The following is a 25344-nucleotide window of genomic DNA, read 5'->3' on the forward strand; positions in this document are numbered from 1 at the left end:
TGCCTCTAACGTTATATATTAAAAATATCCATAGTTCTTATGCACAAAATCCCATCATTCACATACGAGTATCACCCCTGCCTCCCCAGGAGCAGCCTTAAGAGAAAGATGGTGGTTCTCCTTTGCGAGCTGAGCAAACAGCACTCAGTCTTTATGGTCTTGGGAGCTGCGGGCCCTCCCCCCACCGCCTCCACCTGGCCGGGCACTGAGGTGCCGGAGTCCGGTGGCGGGGCGCTCACTCGTGCCTCCGCTTGGAGGGCGGGACCAGGTGCGGGGGCAGGTCGGCAGGCAGCTCGTGGCCCTCCAGCTTGACTTTGATGAGGTGGTTGGCCAGGGCGAACTCCTCGTCGTCCAGCAGCCCGTCCCGGTCCACGTCGGCCAGCTTCCAGATCTTCCCCAGCACTGTGTTGGGGAGCTTGGACTTTACCATCTCCTTCTTGGCGTTGGCACCCGTGATCTTGCCGTTGACCGGCGACAGCGTGTAGAAGATCTCGTCGTAGGTGGGCTTGTCCTTGCCCACCACCCACTCGACGTCGTCGATGCCCTCACCGGCCCCCTCGCCGTAGCCGTGCCCAAAGGGCCCGTTCATGGTGCCGTCGAAGGCACCGCCCTTCACGACCTGGGCAGGCATCAGGGACTCCTCCTGGCGCACCATCACCATTAGCCGGGCGATATCGTTGGCCAGCATGTCATCCACTGTGTCCAGCAGCTTGGGCTTCAGGGCCTGGAATTTGCTGAAGTCCTGGGTCTGCAGGAGCTCCTGTCGGGGCAGGGAAGGGCGGACAGGCCTGGGTCAGGCCCTCCCGGGCTCTGGCACTGCGGGTGCAGCAAAGGGTCCCCAAGCAAAAAGAGCTGGCTCCATGGCCCCAACCACTTCAATCTTGGCTCCCCCATCTCTTAAATCATAGGTAAAAACAGTCCCTTCCTAGCAGGACTGAGGCAAGAATTAATTGGGAGGAGGCTGGGGTGCCTGGCACAGCCCCACCCTCTCCCTACCCCTCTGGGTGAGTCACCACATTCCCCTGTGAGGTGTCATGGCCTGGGTCCACCTCTCCCCAGGTCAGCTTCCGATTGGGTGGGGTGCTGCTTCCACTGTGGGAGGCCCCACACCGTGGAGCTGGGGTTCCCTCCAGAATCACTGCCCCAGTGCCCCGAGCCTTCCGCATTCCGATCCTCACCAGCCCACTCCCGGGGCACAAGGGGGTGGCCGTACCTGCATCTTGCGGAGGTTGGGGAAGTCGCCAGGGGAGATCTGATGCTCCCGCTCAATCTTCTGGTAGATCTCACCCAGGTTGTTCACCAGCTCTTTCTTCTTGCTCTCCTTCCCAAAGACATTGGGCATCTCCTTCTTGAGGGAGCTGATGATGTAGGCGTGGACCTGTGAAGACAGGGAAGGGGCAGAGTCAGGTGCTTCCTGGACACCTTCTCAGGGCGTGGCCTGATCAAGTTATGCATGATCATCAGGACAGCCGAGGGGATGACTGAAGATTAGAAAATTCCCACAAGGCTATTCCTAGATGTTTCAGGCTTTATCTAAACTCAGTACCTTAGTTAAGTGTATCTAACATTAGTTCAGTTGCTCAGTCGTGTCTGACTCCTTGCAACCCCATGAATCGCAGCACGCCAGGCCTCCCTGTCCATCACCACTCCTGGAGTTTACTCAAACTCATGTCCATCGAGTCGGTGATGCCATCCAGCCATCTCATCCTCTGTTGTCCCCTTCTCCTCCTGCCCCCAATCCCTCCCAGCATCAGGGTCTTTTCCAATGAGTCAACTCTTCACATGAGGTGGCCAAAGTATTGGAGTTTCAGCTTCAACATCAGTCCTTCCAATGAACACCCAGGACTGATCTCCTTTAGGATGGACTGGTTGGATCTCCATGCAGTCCAAGGAACTCTCAAGAGTCTTCTCCAACACCACAGTTCAAAAACGTCAATTCTTCGACGCTCACCTTTCTTCACAGTCCAACTCTCTCACATCCATACATGACCACTGGAAAAACCATAGCCTTGACTAGATGGACCTTTGTTGGCAAAGTAATATCTCTGCTTTTTAATATGCTACCTAGGTTGGTCATAACTTTCCTTCCAAGGAGTAAGCATCTTTTAATTTCATGGCTCCTGTCACCATCTGCAGTGATTTTGCAGCCCAAAAATATAAAGTCTGACACTGCTTCCACTGTTTCCCCATCTATTTGCCATGAAGTGATGGGACCAGATGCCATGATCTTAGTTTTCTGAGTGTTGAACTTTAAGCCAACTTCTTCACTCTCCTCTTTCACTTTCATCAAGAGGCCTTTTAGTTCCTCTTCACTTTCTGCCATAAGGGTGGTGTCATCTGCATATCTGAGGTTATTGATATTTCTCCCAGCAATCTTGATTCCAGCTTGTGCTTCTTCCAGCCCAGCGTTTCTCATGATGTAAGCTGCATCTAAGTTAAATAAGCAGGGTGACAGTATACAGCCTTGACATACTTCTTTTCCTGTTTGGAACCAGTCTGTTGGTCCATGTCCAGTAGTTCTAACTGTTGCTTCCTGACCTGCATATAGGTTTCTCAAGAGGCAGGTCAGGTGGTCTGGTATTCCCATCTCTTTCAGAATTTTCCACAGTTTACTGTGACCTACACAGTCAAAGGCTTTGGCATAGTCAATAAAGCAGAAATAGATGTTTTTCTGGAATTCTCTTGCTTTTTCGATGATCCAGCGGATGTTGGCAATTTGATCTCTGGTTCCTCTGCCTTTTCTAAAACCAGCTTGAACAAATGGAAGTTCATGGTTCACGTATTGCTGAAGCCTGGCTTGGAGAATTTTGAGCATTACTTTACTAGCGTGTGAGATGAGTGCAATTGTGCCATAGTTTGAGCATTCTTTGGGATTGCCTTTCTTTGGTATTGGAATGAAAACTGACCTTTTCCAGTCCTGTGGCCACTGCTGAGTTTTCCAAATTTGCTGGCATATTGAGTGCAGCACTTTCACAGCAGCATCCTTCAGGATTTGAAATAGCTCAACTGGAATTCCATCACCTCCACTAGCTTTGTTCGTAGTAATGCTTTCTAAGGCCCACCTGACTTCACATTCCAGGATGCCTGGCTCTAGGTGAGTGATCACACCATCCTGATTATCTGGGTCGTGAAGATCTTTTTTGTACTGTTCTTCTATGTATTCTTGCCACCTCTTCTTAATATCTTCTGCTTCTGTTAGGTCCATACCATTTCTGTCCTTTATTGAACCCATTTTCTTGAAGAGATCTCTAGTCTTTCCCATTCTGTTGTTTCCCTCTATTTCTTTGCATTGATCGCTGAGGAAGGTTTTCTTATCTCTCCTTGCTATTCTTTGGAACTCTGCATTCAAATGGGAATATCTCTCCTTTTCTCCTTTGCTTTTCGCTTCTCTTCTTTGCACAGCTAATTGTAAGGCCTCCTCAACCATTTTGCCTTTTTGCATTTCTTTTCCATGGGGATGGTCTTGATACCTGTCTCCTGTACAATGTCATGAACCTCCGTCCATAGTTCATCAGGCACTCTGTCTATCAGATCTAGTCCCTTAAATCTATTTCTCACTTCCACTGTATAGTCATAAGGGATTTGATTTAGGTCATACCTGGATGGTCTAGTGGTTTTCCCTACTTTCTTCAATTTAAGTCTGAATTTGGCAATAAGGAGTTCATCATCTGAGCCACAGTCAGCGCCGGTCTTGTTTTTGCTAACTGTATAGAGCTTCTCCATCTTTGGCTGCAAAGAATATAATCAATCTGATTTCGGTGTTGACCATCTGGTGATGTCCATGTGTAGAGTCCTCTCTTGTGTTACTGGAAGAGTGTGTTTACTATGACCAGTGTGTTCTCTTGGCAAAACTCTATTAGCCTTTGACCTGCTTCATTCCATACTCCAAGGCCAAATTTGCCTGTTACTCCAGGTGTTTCTTGAGTTCCTACTTTTGCACTCCAGTCCCCTATAGTGAAAAGGACATCTTTTTGGGGGTGTTAGTTCTAAAAGGTCTTGTAGGTCTTGATAGAACCGTTCAACTTCAGCTTCTTCAGTGTTACTGGTTGGGGCATAGGCTTGGATTACCGTGATATTGAATGGTTTACCTTGGAAACGAACAGAAATCATTCTGTCGTTTTTGAGATTGCATCCAAGTACTGAATTTCAGACTCTTTTGTTGACCATGATGGCTATTCCATTTCTTCTAAGGGATTCCTGCCCACAGTAGTAGATATGATGGTCATTTGAGTTAAATTCACCCATTCCAGTCCATTTTAGTTCGCTGATTCCTAGAATGTCAACATTCACTCTTGCCATCTCCTGTTTGACCACTTCTGATTTGCCTTGATTCATGGACCTAACATTCCAGGTTCCTATGCAATATTGCTCTTTACAGCATTGGACCTTGCTTCTATCACCAGTCACATCCACAGCTGGGTATTGTTTTTGCCTTGGCTCCATCCCTTCATTCTTTCTGGAGTTATTTCTCCACTGATCTCCAGTAGCATACTGGGCACCTACCGACCTGGGGAGTTCCTCTTTCAGTATCGTATCATTTTGCCTTTTCATACTGCCAATATCTAACATACATCCTGCCAATTAGGGTGGCACACCCCTCCCTTCCTTACAGTGGGCAGTAACACTGGCAACCTGGCCAGAGCACAGCCCTCTAATCCTGTCGCCTTGCCAAGCAGCATCCAGCAAGGAGGGCTGCGGCCAGCCAGCCTCACGCCCTCTTCTCCCAGACCTGCCAACTCCACCCTGAAAAACCCCTCCACTGGCTTGACCCTGTCTTCCCCGCAGGGTCGAAACCTGGCTGAGAACTGCCGAGGGAAGCAGGTTGGTCACAGGGTCACAGTCACAGCTTTGCTCGTTACAGGCCAGCAGAGACTGAGCAACTCAGTTCAGGAAAAGGAAACAGTCTCACAACAGCAGGTGCAGGACAAAACTAGAGAGGCTGGGGCTTTCCAGGCACGGTGACTCAATGTGCCCGAGGGCCACGCCATCACACACCATCTCTGCAGATGAATGGGCAGGGGCCTGAAGCCTGCCCCTCGTTCTGTCCTGAGAGGCTGGGAGAGAACCCTGCCCTGGCTGGATTGGAGGCTGGGGAGGGCGGGGCGGCGGTGGCGTGGTCCTTTCCTGCGACCAAACAGAAGTTGGACCGGAAACAGGAGGCTAGCACTCCCCTCCATTCACCACACTCTTCCTCAGCTCAGGACGCCACTTGTCCCTTGAGGCCAGGAGCCACTTACGTGGATGTTCTAATGGGTTCCTTTCTCAGAACCAGCTCACTCATCAGGAAGGTTCCAGAAGTGAGACAGTTAGAGAACCGAGCAGCCCTGAGTCCTCCAGGGCAGGGTTCTCCCTCTTTACTAAGCATACAGTAGGTCACAGGAGACCGTGTCCAAGTGCAGATTCCGGTTCAGTAGGGCAGAGCTAGGACCTAGAAACCTGTGCTTCTAGCAAGCTTCAATCTACTGGTCCTGGGGCACTCCGGGTAACCAGGATGGAGACAAACCAAGGGGTGAAGGATGAAGGGTCAACTGCCCATTATTTGGGACAGGGAGCATCCAGAGCTACCTGAATTCAGGCCTCAGACAGTGGATGCCCTGAGTCACTGTGTTTGGCCCACAACAGAGCCCCAAAGTCTCTGGGCTACACACAGGCAGTCAGCTCCGTGGGGGCAGGAGCACGGCCTGGGGGCTACCCGTCTCTCCCAGGACAGGGCCTGCCCCTAGAGATGCTGACGATGCGGCATTATTCAAAATCATATGTCCTAAGGGAACATGCCATTGATCCCGTGGTAAAGAGTCCACCTGCCAAAGCAAGAGACGCAAGAGACATGGTTTCCATCCCTGGGGTGGGAAGATCCCCTGGAGAAGGAAATGGCAACCTACTCTAGTCTTCTTGCCTAGGAAATTCCACGGACAGACAAGAATAGCGGGCAATAGTCCACAGGGTCGCAAAGAGTTGGACGCGACTGAGTGTGTGAACACAGACACATAAGGGAACATGCTCTGCTCCTCGATGTCTGAAGGGTCCACTGGCAGCATTAACCTTCCCTTCCCAGACCACGGAGTCTTGTGAAGTGGTCAGCAAGGCACTGAGGCTCCAAACTCGAGCAATTCAGATGCTGTGTGCAGATGCTAGCAGGCCCTGAGCTTCCATGGAGGGAAGGGATGGTTTACAAGGCCTCCGGGATGGAGGCCAGCCAGTGGTCTCCCTGGGCCCGCAGGCCTGCGCCCTAATTCTCCATGAACTACCTCCTGTTCCAGCTGAAGCATCACTTCCCACCCAGGTCCCCCCGCCCCCGTCTGGTCCACCCTCCTCAGGACAGCTCCCTAGCCACTCACTTCCGTAGCAACCAAGACAATACAAATAAACTGCTTTCTTTTCGTCCTCTGCTCTCCCCCGTGCGGCGGACAAATGCTGGGAGAGTGGGGACCTGGCAGTTCCCACTGCAGCCCCAGCACCCGGCATGTGCTGCAGGCACTCAGCACTCTGCAGGCCCTGGGGGGGGGCAGCCGATGAGGCCTCGAGTGGCTCCCCCACCCACTCTCCACTCCCTAGGCCGCCTCTCAGTAGAGCGGCATCTTCTTGTTTTGATGTTTATGTGTTAAAAAGAATCTCAGTGAGGAAGAGGTTGCACCCACGGGTGCACAAGAGGACAGATTCAGACGAGGCATGGCACAGTGTGGGCAATGAATGCAGGGCCGAGTCTGGGGCATCCAGTCCCAGGGCCCTGAGCGGCTGCCCCAGAGCGCCCTGGCCCACGGCCGCTCCCCCCACGTCTACCTTGGCCAGCCGCGCCCGCTTGATGAGGTCGTTGAGCTTCCTGAGGGCGGCGTTTCGGGGCAGAGACTGGATGTCTTTGAAGAGGTCCTGCTCCTCAGCCTCGAAGAGCTTGCGGTTGTCAGGGATGAGGAGCGGGTGGGACCAGAAGGAGCCGATGTACACCCGGACCACCTCAGGGGTGTTGATGATCTTCCCCAGGGACCACATGAGGGCCCCGTAGACCCGCATCAGCTGCTGCGTCTCGATCTGGTCAGCCTTGTTCAGCACCACGCGGATCTTGTCCTCGTGGTTCTTGAGGGCCTTGATGACCTCTGAGAACTCATCGGAGATGTCCAGCTTGTGGGCGTCGAAGAGCAGGATGATACGGTCCACCCGCTCAGCGAACCACTCAAGGACGGCTGCGAAGTCATACCCTGCCGGAAGAGAAAGGGTGGGTCAGAGGCCCTGGGGGTCTGATGGCTCCCATCTCTGACTTGGCCTGGCACTTCTCAGCCTAAGTTTCCAGAAGGGACTCCTGTGGACAGCGCACCACCCTTAGGGCAGTGGGTCAGTCAGGCACCCCCTACCTCCGTACCCACCATGGTAACGCCCTCATCCATGTAGCATCTGGCACTAAGAGGTGTTTTACAAACAAATAATGGAAAGTGAAAGTCAAAGTCACTCAGTCGTGTCCAACTCTTTGCAACCCCAGGGACTATACAGTCCATGGAATTCTCCAGGCCAGAATACTGGATTGGGCAGCCTTTCCCTTCTCCAGAGGATCTTCCCAACCCAGGGATTGAACCCAGCTCCCCCGCATTGCAGGTGGATTCTTTACCAGCTCAGCCACAAGGGAAGCCCTTAATAATGGAAATGAAAAAAAAAAAAAAGAAATAGAGAAAAATAAAGCCCAAACAATGGAAAGAAACTCATGAAGTCCAAGTCCTAAAGTGGGTACAGCTATGGCAAGAGCAAGGAGGAGGCCGAGCGCAGAGGTCAGCACCGGGCGGTGAGAACGGACTTGGGCGCTACCAGCTGGGTGCCCCCGCATGGCGGCCACCGCTAAGAGCAGGAAGACCTGCAGCCGCCGCTTGTCCAGGGCTCCGCGCTCTGCCGGAGTGGCCTCCATCCTCTACAACAGGGCTTGGCAAGCTACAGCTCAGGGGCCGGATGTGGCCCGCCACCTGTCTCATAAAGCTTTACTGGAACACAGCCTGCTCACCTGCACTGTCTCTGCTGTTTCTGTGCTAATGGCAGCAGGCCTCGGCTGTGGCAGAGACCGCGAGGCCTGGAAAGCCAATCATTTTGAACACTCTGACCCGAAGAGAAAATATTTGCTGACCCTTGCTCTATAAACCTATCAAGTGCTACAAACCACTTCCCCCTCTAAAATGAATCGGCTGGACTAAGCCCCGGTTCCCAACTCTGTTCTGCGCTGTTTCCCAACAATTAAGGCTGTTGGTCTGTGGCTGCACTGCTGACAGAACTGTCTGGTTTCAGCTGAATTCCCGGTCCCCCAGCCTCAGACTGAATTTCCCAGCCTCTCTGCTGCAGAAACGAACAAGCCATGAAAAGGCGCACCAACCCTTTGTCCTGTCTCCCTCCCCAGGGACTGGAATGCAGGTGGAGGACAGGAGCTGGAATACCTACTCTGGGTACAGAACTATTGTAAATCACACAAACTATCAGATGCCTCATTGAAGCCAATGGATCTGTGAGTCTCTGCAATACTGGTTTAATTTGTAACCCCTTTTTACAATTATGCCACCTCAAAATGCTTCTACCTGTACTGTCCCCAGAGATAAAACTTCTGCTTATCTTTTAGGAATACTAAGGAGTGGTAGGAAGGCCATGAAACAAGGGCTCAAGAGTCTTTGGAAGCTTGGGTCCCAGCCCTCGAGCCGCCACTCTCTGCATGACTCTGGGCAAGTCCCCTTGTTCCTTACCTGCTGGCCAGAGGCCACCCCAAATGCAGGCCGGCCCTCCTAGGAACCACTGTGTCCTTCCCAGAGTACAGTCACGCCCCTGAGAAGGTGCCAGAGAAAGCGCTCCTGTACAGAAGGGCCTGGGGCACTGCCCAGAAACAGGCCAAAAACCAGCCCCCCTTCCACTGCAGAGCTGCACCCACACTCCCCACCCCAACCAGGCTGGGATTTAAACAGGCCTTCTCTGGACGGCAGGAAACAGCAAAGCAGCAGGTAGAGGCGGAGACCAAAGAAAAGTCCAAGTGTCAACAAAAGGCCCAGAGTGACTCACGGTGCCACAGAGAGGGCCGTCCTCCCTGCTTTCTTGTAAGGCGGGGGCTGAGACGTCCCGCCAAGCCTCCCAGGCTGAACGTGAGTCCAGCCTCGTGGGCCACCTCCCCTCCAGCCAGAACACTCCCCGGGGGCGGGGGGTGCTTTAAGATAAACCAGGCTGTGTGGGGCGTGCCGGCGGTGAAGCTGTGCCTGGTTAGACAAACATTCCGGCTGCCTGGCCCCTGGTTCAAATGGGCTCCAGGGTTGCCTGCCCGCCTGAAGCCACAGCCATGCAGGCGTCTGCCCGCACCCGGACATGCAGAGGCAATGCAGGCCCTTAGTAAGAAAGCCCTGGAGTCCACTTCCGGCTCAGGCCACTGACTCTGTGACCTGAAGTTCTTAACTTCTGAGTTACACCTTTTTTCCCCTGTAAAAGTCAAATTACAATTCCTTCTCCTAAGCTCACAGGGAGGACTAAGTGGGCTCCCAGCACAGGCCCCGGCACCGAATGACACCACATGCGGGTCGGGCAGGCTCAGGCTGGGGAGAGGGGGCAGGGCCCCTGCAACGAGGCTCTGGGTCACCGGGTGCATTACCGCCTGGCTCTAAGGCCGGAGGCCAGCGCTGACCCTTGTGGGAAGACACCGAAACTTCAGGAAAACCCCAAATGTATGACTTCCATCGACTTAGCACACAGCCTGGCCAGGGCAACCCGTTCCCACCACAGGACGGTGGGCGGGGAACCAGGACGCTCTGACAGGAGGCTCCGCCCGCCCGCCTGCCCCCTCCAGTTTTTGAACAGGGTGGGAGTGAGGTGGAGTCGGGGGCAGCAAAGCCCCTGTGGATGTGAACTTGAGCCTGGGCAGGGGAGCCATCAGCCTTCCAGGGGCTGTGCAGACGAAGGACAGCCGGGCTACCAGATTCCCTGTACTCAGAGGGTGTATGAAGGCAGTGGGCAAGGGCCGGGTCACTTCCCCGCCCGCCACCGCCAGGCTGCAGGCTCCAAAGTACAAGGTCCCCAGGGCCCTGGAGGAGCGGGGAGCGGGCTGGCCCCAGCCTCGCCGCCAGCGCCTTTTATGGCCGGCTCTGGGAACGGCAGGTCAGTGCTGAGAAGGCAATGACTCAGGACTGAAGGGCTGCTCCCTCTCGGCAAAAAATGAGGCCCCCCTTCTCCCCTCGGCACACTGTTCATCCTCATACCGCCACAAGTCCAAATGACCCGAGTCCCACAGCTGGGGAGGCAGCGATGCCAAAACCGAGCTGCTGGGAGAGGGGCGCCCTGATGGGCTGGGCTCGAGGCCCAGTTAGCTTTGGCCTGGGACTCAGCACGGCATGCGGGGAGCTGAGGTCACCCCCGGACTCCACCCAGCATGGGGGGGTGGGGGGAGCTGATGGGGGGAGAGGAAGAGAAGAGAGAAAGGAGCAGGAAGACGAGAGAAAGAGGAGGAGGAATCGCCTCTGAACGAGGCACCAGGTCCACCAGCCCTGCCCAGAGTGACCGCGACCCTGCCTGCAAACCCAGCTACTCGCCGCCATCTCAAGTTGGAGCCAACAGAGCGAAGCCCATTTTTTTGCAGGTGAATGAAATTTCCTGTTTATATGGAAAGTGCTCACACTTTTGGTAAGAGAGACCGGGTGGCTGGCCAAGCACGCTCACAGGTCATGCACAGGGTTTCAATGCTCAGACTCGAGACATCATCGCAGGTGGAGGACCACGTCCTACCATGTGGCTGCAGCCACGCAGGGCCCCCCAACACCTCAGCCTGTGTGTCTCCATGGGCACCAAAGGGCTAGACCGACCCACATCAGGGATGCTGAGAGCAGCGACTGAGTCTGCGCTCTGTCCCAAGGGGCTCAGTGGGAGGTGACAAGTCCTGGGACCAGGGACACATCCAGAAAGGAACTCTCCGACCCCAACACTGCCCCAGGCACTGAGCCTCCAGGCTCTGGGACATCCTAGAGGTCAGCCTTGGCAGCAGGATCAAGCCTCACACACAGCAACCCACGCAGAAGAGGAAGGCATGTGCGCCCAGTGAGGAGGACACCATGCTCCACACACCAGTGCAGACACCGTGCTGCAGCCTTGGGCATCTCAGGAGGGGCGGTCATGAGGGTGCTGACACCCACAAAGGCCACAGACCACACAGTCGGGGGCATGAGCTGGAAAGAAAGGGCTGAGCCTGCAGTGTGAGTAAAAGCCAGCACTGATAAGAGACAAGCTTGGCTCAGGAAGTTCTGGGACCTTGAAGACATTATGAAATGATGAAACAAGTCAGTCACGGGGGATGATTCTACCGGTATGAACTGCCTGGAGTCAAACCCACAGACAGAAGGTGGAATGATGGGGGCCAGGGGCTGGAGATGGGGAGGGAAGCTGTACTTTAATGGGGACAGAATTTTCTCTTGGGAAGGGGAAGAAAGTTAGGGAGGAGATAGGTGGTGGTGGTGGTTTGTACAACAATGAGAATGTACTTAAAGCTACTGACCTGTGCACTTAAAATATGGTTGAAATGGTAAACCGCATGCTATGCATATTTCAGACTTCCTGTAGCTCAGACGGTAAAGAATGTGCCTGCAATGCAGGCGATCAGGGTTTGATCCCTGGGTCAGGAAGATCCCCTGGAGAAGGGAATGGCAACCCACTCCAGTATTCTTGGCTGGAGAAATCCATTGACAGATCATCGGGTCGCAAAGAGTCAGACACGACTGAATGACTGACACTTTCATGCATATTTTACATGGGTGTGTAGACAGGAGGCCCCAGAGCCTGCCCCTCGCCTTGGCCCCGTCCCCACTGAGCCTCCTGCAGGTCCCAGCTGCTGCAGGGGTTTTGCCCCTGTGGCTCTGGCTCCCTCCAGACAGGGTCTGCCTTCCAGTCAAGAGTCTCGCTCTCCACCCTCTGGCACAGAGGTGAGGAGGGATGAGTTGGGATTCAGCCTTGCCCCTGCCCAGCACCCTCCAAACACAGGTTAGTTCCAGTGGCTGGGGGGAGAGCTGCTTCAGATATTCCAGAAGTTTCTAGAATGCAAACAATAGAGGGTTTGTCTCCAGTCGACTTTTGTTTCCTGCCATTCAAGCTGCGTGGGCCTTGGCATTTCTTGCCACAGCTCCCATCACATATGCTTAACCCGCACCAGGGCCAGGAGGAAGGGGTGCAGGAGGACAAGATAGATTAAAGAGTGAAGAATACACACCGTGAGGACTTATTCAGAGTTTCCTTGGGCTACAGTTCTTACGGGAAGAGCACAGAGGTTGGCAGAATGGGGCCTCCCCAGTCTAGGCATTTACCCAAAGAAACTGAGAAATTGGGACTTCCCTGGTCCAGTGGTTAAGACTCGGCACTTCCAATGTGGGGGCAGCGGTTTGATCCCTGGTCAGGGTACTAAGACCCCATATGCCTCGAGAACTGAGAAATTAAAATTAGCACCCTGCACGAACGTTTACAGCAGCTTTATTCAAAACTGCTCCAAACCAGAAACCCAGATGTCACTCGACAGGAGGATGGATGACAAGTTACAGTACATCCACACCCCAGGATACAACAGCTACAAAAAGGAATAAACTGCAGGCTCTCAGAGATGGATGAGCCTCAAAAGCACATGCTAAGTGCAAGAATACAGACACTAAAGGTTTCATTCTGCATGATTCTGTCTACGACTTTCTGGAAAGGCAAGACCTTGGGACAAAGATCAGCAGTTGCCTGATGAGGGATGTAGATGAGGGACTACAAAGGAGTGCGGGGAACTTTCTGGGGGTGATGAAAACTGTATCTCGGTCATGGTGGTAGTGGTTATACAACTGCTGCCTTGGCTGAACTTTTATCGTATGTAACAGACCTCAATAAATCTGGCCTAGAAACAAGCAACAAAGAACAGGTTGGGGGGGCGGGGGGAAGGGTGGATGGACTCTGGAGTCAGGCCTGGACCTTCTACTCTCTGAGCTTTTGTTTCTTCATCTGCAATGTGAAGGTGGCAAGTTTCACTGTGACTGAGTGAGTGCCTGACCCGCCCTAAGCGCTCCGTAAATGTTTGCAATCTCTTACTCACAGGATTTGTATTTTGGGCCCAAGAAGCTCAAATTCCGACGGCTGTGTGGGCAACGACTTCTAATGTGTGAAGAATGCCTTGTACCCCAAATATAAACCGAGCGTTTGCAGGCAGCTGCCCGAGAACAGGTGGGGCTCCAGCATGGGCTGGTCCTACACCCCCGCAGGCAGAGCGGCCAGAATCTGGACAGGGGCGGGGGGTGGGGGGAGGTAGTGAGAGGAAGGCCCTGAGGAGGGTGGCTGTGCTGAATGAAGCCAGGCCCCCAGAGGAGGTCCTGGAGTCTGAAGGGAAATGCCTGCTGAGTCAGTGCTGCCCCTCCTCCAGCCTCCTCGGGATGTTCTTCAGAGAAAGGCCTTCCTCATCACAGTCTGGGAATCCCTGGGTTTTTCAGTGTATTTTTCTTCAGCTGACATTTGTGGAACACTGAACTGGGCAGCGGGCACTGGGGCAAAAGCTTAACACATGCAAATTCCTGTGGCCATCAATGAGGACCCGGAGGCTGGGCGGCTCTCCCTGTTCTATCGACGCGGCTCCCGGGGGCGCAGCAGCCCCCGAGGGCCCCAGCTCCTAAGCACTGACCTGGGACTCGAACCTTCTGCCATCATCTGTGCTGGGGGTGCTGGGAATCCAGAAGGGATGCAGTACTCAACCTCTCACAAGGCTTCAAGGCAGCCTCGTGGAGCCGTTCAATGGGCTACAGAAAACCTAGTGAGCTTTCAGGGCCAGGGCCTCTCAGCAAAGGGCAGCAGGAAGGGCCACCTGTGGTCAGAGGGCTCCAGGGTTAGGCCAGGGATGGCTCCTGAACTTAGATGGAGCCTGGGATCCAGGGACAGTTAGCAGGGAGCAAGTAAGAATCCAGCCTTAGCCAGGGCTCCCAGGTCCTGTCCAGGGACGACTGGGGGTGGGGACAGATTTCTAGCTGGAGGCAGAGAATAGGGAGGGGAAAAAAAGCAGAAAGAAATCTCAGCATTGCTGTTCAAAGCCCTGAACCTCAGGCCCATTTCTGGACTTGGCATCTGGTCTCAGGTGGGGAGAGAAAGAGGGGAGACCCTGCGCATTCCGGAGAGCTGAGCCCGGCATGGCAGGGCCCAGGGCTTGTCGGAGCCATGCTCTTAGAGCTCCTCGGCCCAGAGCGCCGTCCTCCCACACACTGAAGCCTCTGCTGGGTTTGATCCCAGCGCCAGCACGTGCTGACCCGTGTCCTCTTAGTCTGCTTAATGGTGCTAAGCCTCTGTTTCCTCATCTGAAGAGCGGCGGCTTCCTGACAGAGGCAGCTGCTGCAGCCGGCGAGTGGCGCTGGTTCCCAGCGCGGTCAAGCAGAAAGCAGACACTGGGCGGCCGAGCTCCATCCCCTAATGCAACTCGAAACGACTGGCCCCTGCTGACTCCACTCCCACGGGGAGGGGGAAACGAGGCACAAAAGTTGCGGCTCAGCTCACAGCCTCGCCATGACAGTGGCGGGGGTGCCCTGGCCCGGCCCCTGCTTCCACCGAGCGCCTCCCTCCGCTACCCACGGAGGACCGAAGTGGAAAGACCCACTCCTGCCCAGGCCATGCCGGCAGCCAGCAGCCTGGGAGTCCCAGGCGCCAGCCCCACGGGCCCCATGTGCCCTCTGGAATGCCTGTATCAGTCACACAGGCAGCACCCAAGAACGAATGCCGGCCCCGCAGGTCACCTTTGTCCGCTGACACAAGAGCACTTTATCTTCAGAGGCACTCAGGAGATTAGCACAAGGGGGTGGGGGGGCAGCCCAAGACCCCCCGAGGCCCCTACTCTTCCCTGCAGCACTTCTCAGGCGTCTCCTGCGGGGCCTGGGCTGGGTCCTGACTGCTTTGGGCCTGCTTGGGCCCCACCTCTTATCTCCCACCCAGTACTTCCTGCACACGCTAGGCCCCGTTCAGAAAGGGGAAAAGTCAGAAGGGGCAGGCCAACAGGGTGGGAACTAGAGGTAAATGCAATAAGTGACGCCAATTTTAGCCTCCAGAAGGCTGCTCGACTTCCAGGGAATGAGGTCAGCAGACCACAGAAATGCCTGCTGCCTGCCTGGGACCCACGTGTGCTATGGACCCGATCTTTCTGAGAGGGAAACACCTGCTTTCCACCCTGTCGGCCCCGGGAGCAAGGGGCAGCCACCAGGGAGCCCGGGACGCACTGCCCTCCCCTGACTTCTGCTGCCGGGGGACACGGGACCTTTGCGGCGACAGATGAATGGGGTCTCCAAGGAGAAGCCAACCGCTTTTGTGTCCACCTGGAGGACACCACCCCGGAGGCCATACCCAGCACATCCAAGAGGTCCAGTCCGATGGCCTTTCTCCACTGATAAAACGTTGACCCCAAACACAGCCCACAGTAAATCCCAACTTGGTAAATTTTAGTGCACGCTAAGTCGCTTCAGTCATGTCCGACTTCGTGCGACCCCATGGACTATAGCCCCGCAGCCTCCTCTGTCCATGGGAGTCTCCAGGCAAGAATACTAGAGCCGGTTGCCATGCCCTACTCCAGGGGATCTTTCTGACCCAAGGATTGAACCCACATTTCTTAAGTCTCCTGTATTGGCAGACGGGTTCTTTACCACTAGTGTCATGTGGGAAGCCCAAAACTTTTAGTAGAATACTTTTAAGACCACTAGAGTTATAGAGGGAAAGAAACAGTGGATAAAATCAGCTGGATCCCTCACAGTAGAACAGCCCTCCTTCAATCAAAGTGATGCACTTATCTGTAAGCCAACCTCCTTCCTCCTGCCCATGATGGGGAAATACAGCAGTCTCCTGCTAGCTTCTTCCTCCAAGTATCTGCCATGTGCATGGGTACCAAGTGGGCCGGGACGGCCTGGTCCCCGGTAACATGCATACGGCCTGACTGGAGAACACGCTGAGGCCCTGCTCGGTGCCTGTCCTGCAGGCAGCAGGTCCGGACACCACTGCTTGCCTTTCTACGGGTGGGGTGAGGAAGCAGAGGGAAGCGGAGCAGGGGAGGGAAACACCCCTGCAGGCAGGGCCAGGGTAACCCGTGCAGCAAGACAGACACTCATGGGACTTCCTTCGTGGTCCAGCAGCTAAGACTCTGTGCTCCTAATACAGGGGGCCTGGGTTCGATCCCTGGTCAGGGAACTAGAGTTCACATGCCACAAGAAGACTTTGCACGCCCCAGCGAAGACTGAAGAGCCTGCGTACTGCAACTGGGGATCCGGTATAGCCAAGTAAATAAACACTGGGGGCAAAAAAAAAAGAAAGAGGCAGATACACCCAACTCCTCAGTCCCCTGAGCTCTAAGCCCCCTGCCTGAAGTTTCAAAAACTGCCCAGCAGGGGAACTTCACAGCACTGGTGGAAAACTGCTGTTTCTGAGCTCCCTTTTAGGAGACAACAGGGACCACAAGAACCCTAAATGCTTTTCCTTAAATACCTTAACTGCCAGCTATGAAGGTTGTAAGAGGGTGGCATTTGGGGAGGATGTGTGTGTGCGTGCCAAGTCACCTTAGTCATGTCCAACTTTGAGCCACCCTATGGACTGTAGCCTGCCAGGCTCCTCTGTCCATGGGATTCTCCAGGCCAGAATACTGAAGTGGGCTGTCATGCCCTCCTCCAGGGGACCTTCTCGACCCAGGGATCAAACCTGTGTCTCCTGCTGCTACCTGCATTGCAGGCAGACTCTTGACCGTAGAGCCACTGGGGAAGCCCTTTTTATGAAGCCTATTATTATCCTTCATCCAAAAGTGCGTTCACATCTCATCAACCGACCAATCGGATCTGACGTCCTGGGGTCAGGAGACCCCCTCTCCCCGCCTACTCCCCGAGGCCATTAAAGACAGAACTCTACAGAGCCTCAAAGAAAGTTCCCCCAGGGTAGCTCAGTCCTGGAGGGAGATGGAGAAGAAATTCCCTTTTGTGGATCTCTCTCTTTAAGAGTAACTTAATCAGATATTCAAGGCTTGTTTTGGCAAATGACAAGACAAGAGCCTTGTTTATCAGGCATTTTCTTAAAACCAGGTTGGAACAATAACAGCAATAAGAAAGAAAAAACTGGCCCCGCCACTTTCAAAGAGGCCCCAAATCGGCTCTCTTGAGCCCTTAGAGTGTAACTATCATCAGGGTGGAAAACCTAAAAGTTGAAACCAGATGGAGAGATAAGAGAGCAGTTTCAGCATGTTCTGATGCAATCCCATATCGACAGGGGCCCACAAGCCAGGAAAAAAAAAAAGGAGCAGCAGGCTTTCTCAGCACTGAAAACAGGGCCCCCACCCCCTCACAGACACACTGCCTCCCAAATCTCAGACTGCTGGTTTCTGCTGCGAAGCTCACTAATGCCAGGCAGCCCGCTGGGGAAGGGGGAGAGACAGGAGAGGCCAGCGAGTTAATGATAAACAAATCTGGCCACTTGTCCTCAACCCCCTCTGAGGCTGATCCTGTTTCACTTTTACATTTGCAGCTGCAGGCTCAGCTCCATGCTGGCCCCCACGCTCCTCCCAGAAAGCATTCAAACCCCGAGGCTCCCCTCCCTCTACAGAAAGAGGCAGCAGCAGAAATATAACCCAGTTCAGGCGCATCCTGGGACAGGAGTTTACACAACTAGAATGGGCCTGGTGCACTAATATTCAGCATGTAAAACTTACCACCACGCACAGCACCCAGGGAGGCTGCTGATGAACAGCATTTAAGCAAATTTAAACATGTTTCCACAGCCCAAAATGTTTAACAGATCCCTGCCAGCTTCTCCTTTTGGCTCGTTCTTTCAAGTCAAACTGTTATCTCACAGTCCTGCTGGACTCACTAGGAATTTATACACCTCTGGGAGGCAAAGTTTTCAAACTAAGGTGAATGAGCCCCAGGGGAACCAGAGGCTCATTCAGAGCAGCAATGCTGACTGGGGTACCTGGACCTCACAGCCAACCAGGATCCTGTCCTCCTTTCCAGAAGGCCCCAGGGACTGGGAAGCTTGAAAACCACATACAGCTGGCTGTCATCCCACCCTGACAGGTCCTGTATCCTCAGCAAAGGGAGCCGCCACGCAGATAGCAAGGCTGATGGGAAAAGGGTTCTCACTCGGGCTGGGAGAGACTCGAGCAGCCTCTGGCCCGTGTCCCTGACATGGTCTGACGACACCGGGTGCCTCGGGCCATGTCAGAGCCTGTTTACCTCTGCTGATGCGCTGTTTCTCTCCAGACAGGATCCCCGGGGTGTCGATGATGCTTATGCTGTCCAGGACCGGGTTGGGCAGCTGGGCGCACATGAACCTGCACGAGAGCAAGAGCCCGGAAGAGCGAGGTCAAGATTCGGGTATCATTGCTTTGGGTCAAAGAGCAGTGATGTCTGTACTCCCTCATCTCTGCCTCTGGCTTCCCTTTAAGAAGCAAGGAACCTAAAGGAGGTTTCTCTATTGTCTTAAGTTTCCAGGGGAGGGAACTCCCTGGCGGTTCAGTGTTGAGGATGCTGCACCTCCACTGCAGGAGGCACAGGTTTGATTCCTGGTGGGGGAACTAAGATCCTGCATACCGTGTGGCCAGACAAAAAAAAAAAAGGTTTCCGAGGTGGCCAGCACATTGCTCGTATTGTCTTAACTGGGAATCCGAGTTAAGCTGCTCCAACTGACAGACATCAGCATTTCCCTTACTGAGCTCTTCCCCCCAGAGTTTGAGAGTTCAACTTCCAAGTTGCTGACATGTTAGCGAAAACTGCACGCACAAGCCTCAGTCACCATTCAAATCCAGAAGGAAGGGAGAAGAGTGACAAACGGGGACCTTGGGATTCCATATTCAGATTTTCAACCACCTGGCTACATTTCCACACACCAAGAGAGATGGTCCTTTCCTATACCTGCTGGAGCCAGCTGGTATGGCTGACTGGTATGGTGGGAGGGAGCCCTCCCTCCCACCCAGCTGCTTGGGTGAAAGTACTGCGGTGGCCAGCGACAGCCAGGGGACCACACAAGCTGGTGGATGGTGGGGCAGGGAAGCACAGACACCAGATTCTCTGAAAGTCAAAGCAAAGTGGGGAGGAAGGAAGCCACAGGGTCACGGGTGAGGGCTCAGCTCTGTGTGCATGAGTTCCCACCGAGCTCAAAACAGCCCAGAAGGACTGTCCCATCTGATACCAGAGATTCTCGACTGGACACAGAGAAGTCCTTTAAACACTTCTCTAGAAAAGGTACTGCAAGCAAAGAAAATACTGGCCCATTGTCTAGGAATCTGAGGAGATGAGCTTCTCCCTGTGGCCCCACCCCAAGTGACCACAGGCCAGGGGCGAGAGGTGCTGCCTGCAAGCACAGCCGAGCAGAAGCTGCCGACCCTCAGGATGAAGAAAGCTTGGGCCTCATCCTCACTGTGCCAGCAGCAGAGCACATATGCTGTAAATAAACCGCACGACCTGGCGCTCCTGCCAGGGAAGGAGTCAGCGGAGAGAAAACCAAAACGGGAGGATTTTCAGCTGGCTCTGAGACGTAACATACGTAAAACGGTCTTGTCAAGAGCCTAGCCAGTAAGGTGACATCTGTTCAGATCGGGTGCTCTGCAAAACCCGGGGAGTGAGGCTGCAAACATGAAAGGGAGCGGGCAGTGTAGATGCGTCCCATCCTGTTTTCTCACCAACAAGGACGTGCTGATTTCATCTCGAGCTACAAGTACCAGTTACAAGTACCCAGGCTGCGCCCTGCCTCCGATTTGAGTCTTGGAGCAGCCACTCAGGGGGAAGAGGCCGGAAAGTCAAGTCCATGACTCAAAGAGTCTCTTTAAGGGTGCGGGAGAGGCCGTGTCAGCCAGTGAAGAGCCCCCTTTGTGTGCCCCGGCTGGCCGGCGGCGCTGGTGTACTACACGGGCTGACACAGCTCGGGCCTCGGCTCCAGCGCAAAGCCACATCCCCACCCTCTGCTGATGAGGCCCCTTCCGGTGAGGTCGTTAGTATTTTGGGACCCTCTGGCGATGAAGCAGTGGCAGAAGGAAATAAAAGCGTGGCTCTGGGGTCCTGCAGCACCAGCATAGTCAGGGTGCCTCTCCTTGACTCGGCATTCCTGAACTGCTGTTTTGTTTTGTTTTTTCCCCAGGGAGAAGCAGCAGGAGGAGGTAACTGGCTGCAGAAAGGCAGACAGTCAGCCCTCCAAGGGCGCTGCATTAACTTGCTTGGTGGTGAACTCGTCAACGGCTGGGCTCCCTGAGCAGCGGTTTCCTGAACAAGATGATGTCTAAGATCCCTTCCAGCCTTGAAACTTTAGGTCTCCAAATTCAGAAAACAGGTAATACATCCACTTCTCCTTACAAAAAAGGTCTGCTCTCACAATCAATAGTGGACACCTAAGGCCAGCAGAAGGAGATATAGCTCCCTCCTTCTAGCCTCCCAAATTTCTCCGGGAGAGCAGACCTGAGTCTCAGAATTCCCAGCCTGGCAGGGAACCTTTCCACAAGACTGTACGGCACCCACCAAGTGACACTCAGCCAGCTGCCCGTTTACAGGTACAGGTCTCAGACCCCAGTACCCCTCCGAGGCGGGCTCCTGGCCAGGAGGACCCTGCCTCTTCAGGAGTCTCACTCCAAGAGCTTTACTCTACTCTGGCCCTGACTCACCAACACCAGAAGCCATGGAACAGGAAGGCAGGTTTAAATGCAAAAAGACAACAGAAGCCCGCCTGTCTTCTCGGTTAAAAGGTCAGCTTTGCACCCGGAGGTCAGCCTGGCCACTGGCTGGGATCGAGGGTGAGCTGGTCTACCCTGTGGGGCTGGACAGTATCTGGAAAGGAATGTGATCACACTGGGCGGGGACCTTCTGGAAGGCAAGAGTCAGGGATTCCTTCCTAGGCCCTTCCCCAGAAGGGACTTTGAAAGGCACGTAAAGTCACTCCTCTAATGGACTTTGGCAGACAGGACAGATTTAGATTTGTGAAGTCCTTTGGTATGTCCCCTGGGGGCGTGGGTCAGGGGATTTTAGAATCCCCATTGAGCTGGGACCTTGAGTTCCTTTAGAGAAAAAGTGAACCAGGCTGTAGGGCTCCGCTCCTGAGAGAGCAGGCTGACGCATTTCATTCATAGCGTCCTGAAGGTTAGACCTTTACAGGGTTACCCTCATTTACCCATTTAACTGGGAAACGGGGGCCCAAGTAGGTTACGGAACATCCTAGGGAGTTTACAGGGGCTGGAATCTCATTCCAGGGCTCCGGGGGCCACGGCCTGGCAGCACAGACCCTTACCCCAGAAACCTTTAAAGCAGCACACGCCCTTCAGAGCTGCCCCTGGAAGAAGTGCTGGGGCTCCCCTCTGTCTGCTGCCTCTGCAGGCCGCCCCAAACTCAGCAGGCCACAGCAGATCTCCCCGGTACCTCCTCCACAAACCAGCGGTCCCCGGGGAGACACACCACACCAGCAGAGTGAACATCTAAAAGTTTCACTGTATTTTTCCAGGACACTTAAGAAACAGACCCTTGAAGCGAGGGGGTGAGGGGGTTGGTTTGAATGAATTAGGTGCGCCCAGCCTTAGGGAAGGAGGTGGAAACCAAGATTACCTGAGGGATGTGAGGAGTCTAGGATCTGCCAGGGTGGGGGGTTGGGAGTTAAACCGATAACCTGGGAAATTCGGGGGGCGGGGGGGAGACAGAGCCGCGGGAGCCGGTGACGCCCATTCGCAGACCCCCTTGGTAAGGGTTTTCTTTGGAAAGCGGCAGGGAACTCAGTTCCGGGGAGTGGTCGCTGGGGGGGGGGGGTCTTGAGGGGCCTAAGGACAAAGAACAGCGGAGGCAGTGGTCACTGGACGGTCGGGACCCCGGCGGCCCCCTCCCCCGGGGAGAGGGGTGGCTACCTGTTGAGGAAGGCGTTGCCGAAGGCGTTGAGCTTGCGGAAGGGCCGCCGCGGGTCGACGACGAGCGCGTTGCCCGGCACCACGCCCTCGGTGGGGCCGTGCATGACCGCGATGAAAGAGTCGGTGGTGGGCTCGGGCCCGATGCGCATCCCCGGGAAGTCCTGCTCAATCAGGTGCCGGATGAAGGTGGTCTTGCCCGTGCTGTACTGGCCCACGAGGAGCACCATGGGCTTGTTGTCGAAGTCAGCGTCCTCCAGCGCGGGCGAGTGGAACTCGTGGAAGCGGTAGTGCTCCTCCAGAGGCAGCAGCTTCTGCGCGTACAGCTGCCGCAGCCCCTCGGACACCGTCTGGAAGAGCTCCGGCTCCTTCTTGCGGCGGGCATCCTTGCTGACCCAGCTGAACATGCTGCTGGACACCGGGCTGGCTGCTGCGGGGCGAAGGGGCGGCTGAGAGCCGGGCGAGGACGCGGAGCTGAGGCTGGGCCGGGCCGGCCGGCTGAGGGGGCCGTGGGGCAGGGGGGCGGGGAGCGGTCCACACTGCGCAGGCGCACGGCGCGGCTAGCCGAGTGCCCTTCGGTACAGTGGAACGCGCGCCTAGCCGTGCGCTCTTTATAAGGCCCGGCCGCGCGTCCCAGCGCGCGCGCCGCCGCCACTCGGGGCCGCAGGGAGCTGGGAGAGGGAAAGAGGAGCCCCGCCCGCGCGCTCCGCGCCACGTCCTCCCCTCCCCCGCCTGTCATTGGCCGATTCCAAATCTCGCGAGCGCCGCTAGTTCCGCTGAGGCCCCACCCCCACCCCGGGCCCGGGTGCCGTGGCAACCGCACCTGTTTCGCCCCTCCCCTCGTGGGGCTACTCGCGGAAGTCCTGCGGTCGCGAAGGCGGCTGGTGGGAGGGCGGCGCGCGGAGGTCATGGGTCTGCACGCCTTCCTCCCCCGCGAGATTCCCAGTTGGACACCCCAGTACCCTGAATACGCGCCCCACCGCAGCTCCCTCAATGGACGGCCCTCCTCCTCCCACTCAGAATCCCCAGAAGCATGGGAGAACCCCTGGTGCCATGCGTCCCCTGTCTGCACTGCCCTTCCTTGCCTCCTCCTCTCGCCCTTGCTTCCCTGACACTCCTTCTCATCCCCTCGTCTTTTATCTGCTCTGGGAGAGGGCGAGACAGGAATGAGGTAGTGGAGAAAGCTGAGGGAGTACACTATCCAAGGCGGGGTGGTGACTGGGGAAATAAAAATGGGAAGGGAGGAGGCTGGTGGGGAAAGTCTGAGCCGTCGCAAGAGACCTGAGCTCCCCACAGGCCAGGAATTGGGAGCTGGGCACTAGCAGTGGAGGACACACATGACATAGAACACGCGAGGAAAAAGATACCGCGTCCCTCAAGAGGCTGCCTCTGAGGGTGGGGAAGTGGGGTGAAGAGGAAGTTAGGCCCTCTGGCACTTCGAGTTTTGAGGAAGTTAATCAGAAATTCCCTATGTGGGGTGGAGGGGAAATGTGGGGCAACAGTGAAATCTTGTGGGAACTCTGGGGGAATTAAAAAACCCAAATACTTCCGCTTTCCTCTCTGGGTCACCACCAGTTACCATGCTTTACTCTGACCTGTGCCTCCTGCCCTTACCAGTTCCTGGCTCTTCTGTTAGGCTCATTCCCCCACCATCATCCCGGGCCACACATAGGCCCCCTTGGCTGTCCAGGCTGGTGAGAATCTTCAGTGGGTGAGGTCAGAGCTCCGAGGACTGTGATTGTTATGTAACCGGTATCAGGACACCAAAGTGGCGGGGGGGTGGTGGTGAGGGGGGTGCTCCTGGACAGATCTAAAATGTACCTGGGAGCGTGAAGGCCTCCTGTCCAACTTTCTGGCTTCTGGGAAGTGTGGGAACCTGGAGGGCTGGGTACCTGTTATCAGGCACCTGTTATCAGGGAAGGGAGCAGGCTGGCAGGCTAAAAGGACAGATGCAGGAACTCAGATCTGAGACTCAGCAGAATATCAGGGCGCTGAGTCAAGTGGGAATCAGAGGGGGCCAGATGGGAGGTTTGATCCCCCACCCCTTGTAGGATCAGGTCTCAGCGCCTTCTGAAGGAATAAACCACATTAAATTGATTGCCTGCCCTCCACCCCCCACCTCACCCCATTAGAGAGCAGCTGAGTAATTCCAGCCCTGTCTGCAATCTTAGCTCTCTGACTTAACTGCTTTTATTTGAGACTTCATTAGCATTCTTTTCATCAATCACAGTAAAACACAGAAACCACGAGACTCTGGCTTTCTCCTCAAAAGAGGATATTGAGACTCCTAGGCAGGGTTGTCACCCGTCCAGACTTCCGGGGCCAGCCTTAGAAGCCAAAAGGACTTGCTTCCTCCATAGTGCTTTGAGGGGTCCGCCCCGGAGATACAACTTCTGGGGTGTTCCAGGGAAGGGCCTGAGGCTGAGGAACCTGAAAGAGGTGGTTGTCTAATAGCCTGAATGAGGGGGCCCAAGCTTGTCCCAGTAGCTCTCACACTGACCTGTCATGGTTTTCACGTCTCCCTAGAGCCTTGTATGCTGGGAAAACCCAGTCCTAAAAAACTGAAAACAACAAAATGTTCCTGGGTTATTTATAAATGAAACCAGCCCCTGTTGGTTATGTATGGCCACTTGACTTTCTCCAAGGACTCAGAGGATTGGAAGAAGGGAGCTCTCTCCCTTACGAGGCTCAAGTGTGTGGAAATTAGTTTCCCCAGTTTCACCGAGTTGACACCTGGGTCCTGGGTGGCTTCTAGTGTATCTAGATCACTGTATCTAATGATGCCCCAGGCTGTGAAAATGTCCTAACTTTCTTTCCTTTTTTTTATGTTTGTGTAGGCTAGTTTCTATTTGGTGGGAAGGTTTCATCAAACATGAATGAACAATTTCACTTTTGATTTCTCCCCTTTTACTTTCTGTTTTTACCTGGTTCCCTGACAAAAGGCTAAAGAAGTTAAATGTTTTCCTTTGGCTCAGAAATGATGGCCATTCCCCCACTCCCGGTATTTTCTTCCTTCAAATTCACATACACCACCTGCCAAACCCTGTCTTGGGTGATGCTAAGTCTCCTCTGCTCCCAGCTAGCAGAAGTGGGTCACCTGCTTACCCTCCAACCAGTCTGCTCAGCCCCATGATGGCCTGGTCTAGAGCAGTGTCTACATGACTCCTAAAAACAATTTTAAAAAAAAGAAAGAAAAGAAAAACAGAATTTTTCTCCAAATATGGCAGAAGCATCAGGCTGGAAAAATCCAATAACACATAGGTTTGTCCCTGGGATCAGAAGTGGTTCATTCTTTCCACTAAAGTTTGCATATAAGCACAGTTTTCTTTCTCTCAGTCATGAGGAATAGATTTGGCCAACAGGTCAGTTCTGCCAAAACAAAATAAAGAACCAGGGAGTTCTGAACTTCCCTCGTGGTCCAGTGGTTATGACTCCAAGCTTCCAGTGCTGGGGGCACAGGTTCAATTCTTGGTTGGAGAAGTTCCACATGCTTTGGGATGTGGCCAAAAAAAAAAAAAGAACCAGGGAGT

At 54.6% G+C, this 25344-nt stretch overlaps 1 protein-coding gene across 1 annotated transcript; it reads right to left on the reverse strand.

Moving 5' to 3' along the window:
• EHD1 (EH domain containing 1) lies at positions 1–23528 on the reverse strand. The gene is made up of 6 exons (XM_020891790.2): positions 23429–23528; positions 21818–22244; positions 18177–18274; positions 6781–7193; positions 1214–1378; positions 1–760 (listed from the first exon to the last, which is right to left on the reverse strand). Exons 1-6 carry the CDS (start codon positions 23454–23456, stop codon positions 236–238), a joined length of 1656 nt encoding a protein of 551 aa, XP_020747449.1. The 5' UTR covers positions 23457–23528; the 3' UTR covers positions 1–235.
• Positions 23529–25344: the final 1816 nt, after the last annotated feature.

Source organism: Odocoileus virginianus, chromosome 28 (genome assembly GCF_023699985.2).
Source record: "Odocoileus virginianus isolate 20LAN1187 ecotype Illinois chromosome 28, Ovbor_1.2, whole genome shotgun sequence".
Taxonomy (NCBI): Eukaryota; Metazoa; Chordata; class Mammalia; order Artiodactyla; family Cervidae; genus Odocoileus; species Odocoileus virginianus.

Bases quoted from the DNA above. Each gene is read 5' to 3' on its own strand.
- EHD1 (XM_020891790.2), bottom strand. From the start codon at position 23,456: ATGAGCCTAACAGAAGAGCCAGGAACTG. The intron at 22,245-23,428 runs GTAAGGGCAGGA...TTCGCCCCGCAG, and splicing joins AACAGAAGAGCCAGGAACTG to CAGCCAGCCCGGTGTCCAGC. The intron at 7,194-18,176 runs GTAAACAGGCTC...CTCTTCCGGCAG, and splicing joins GAAACAGCGCATCAGCAGAG to GGTATGACTTCGCAGCCGTC.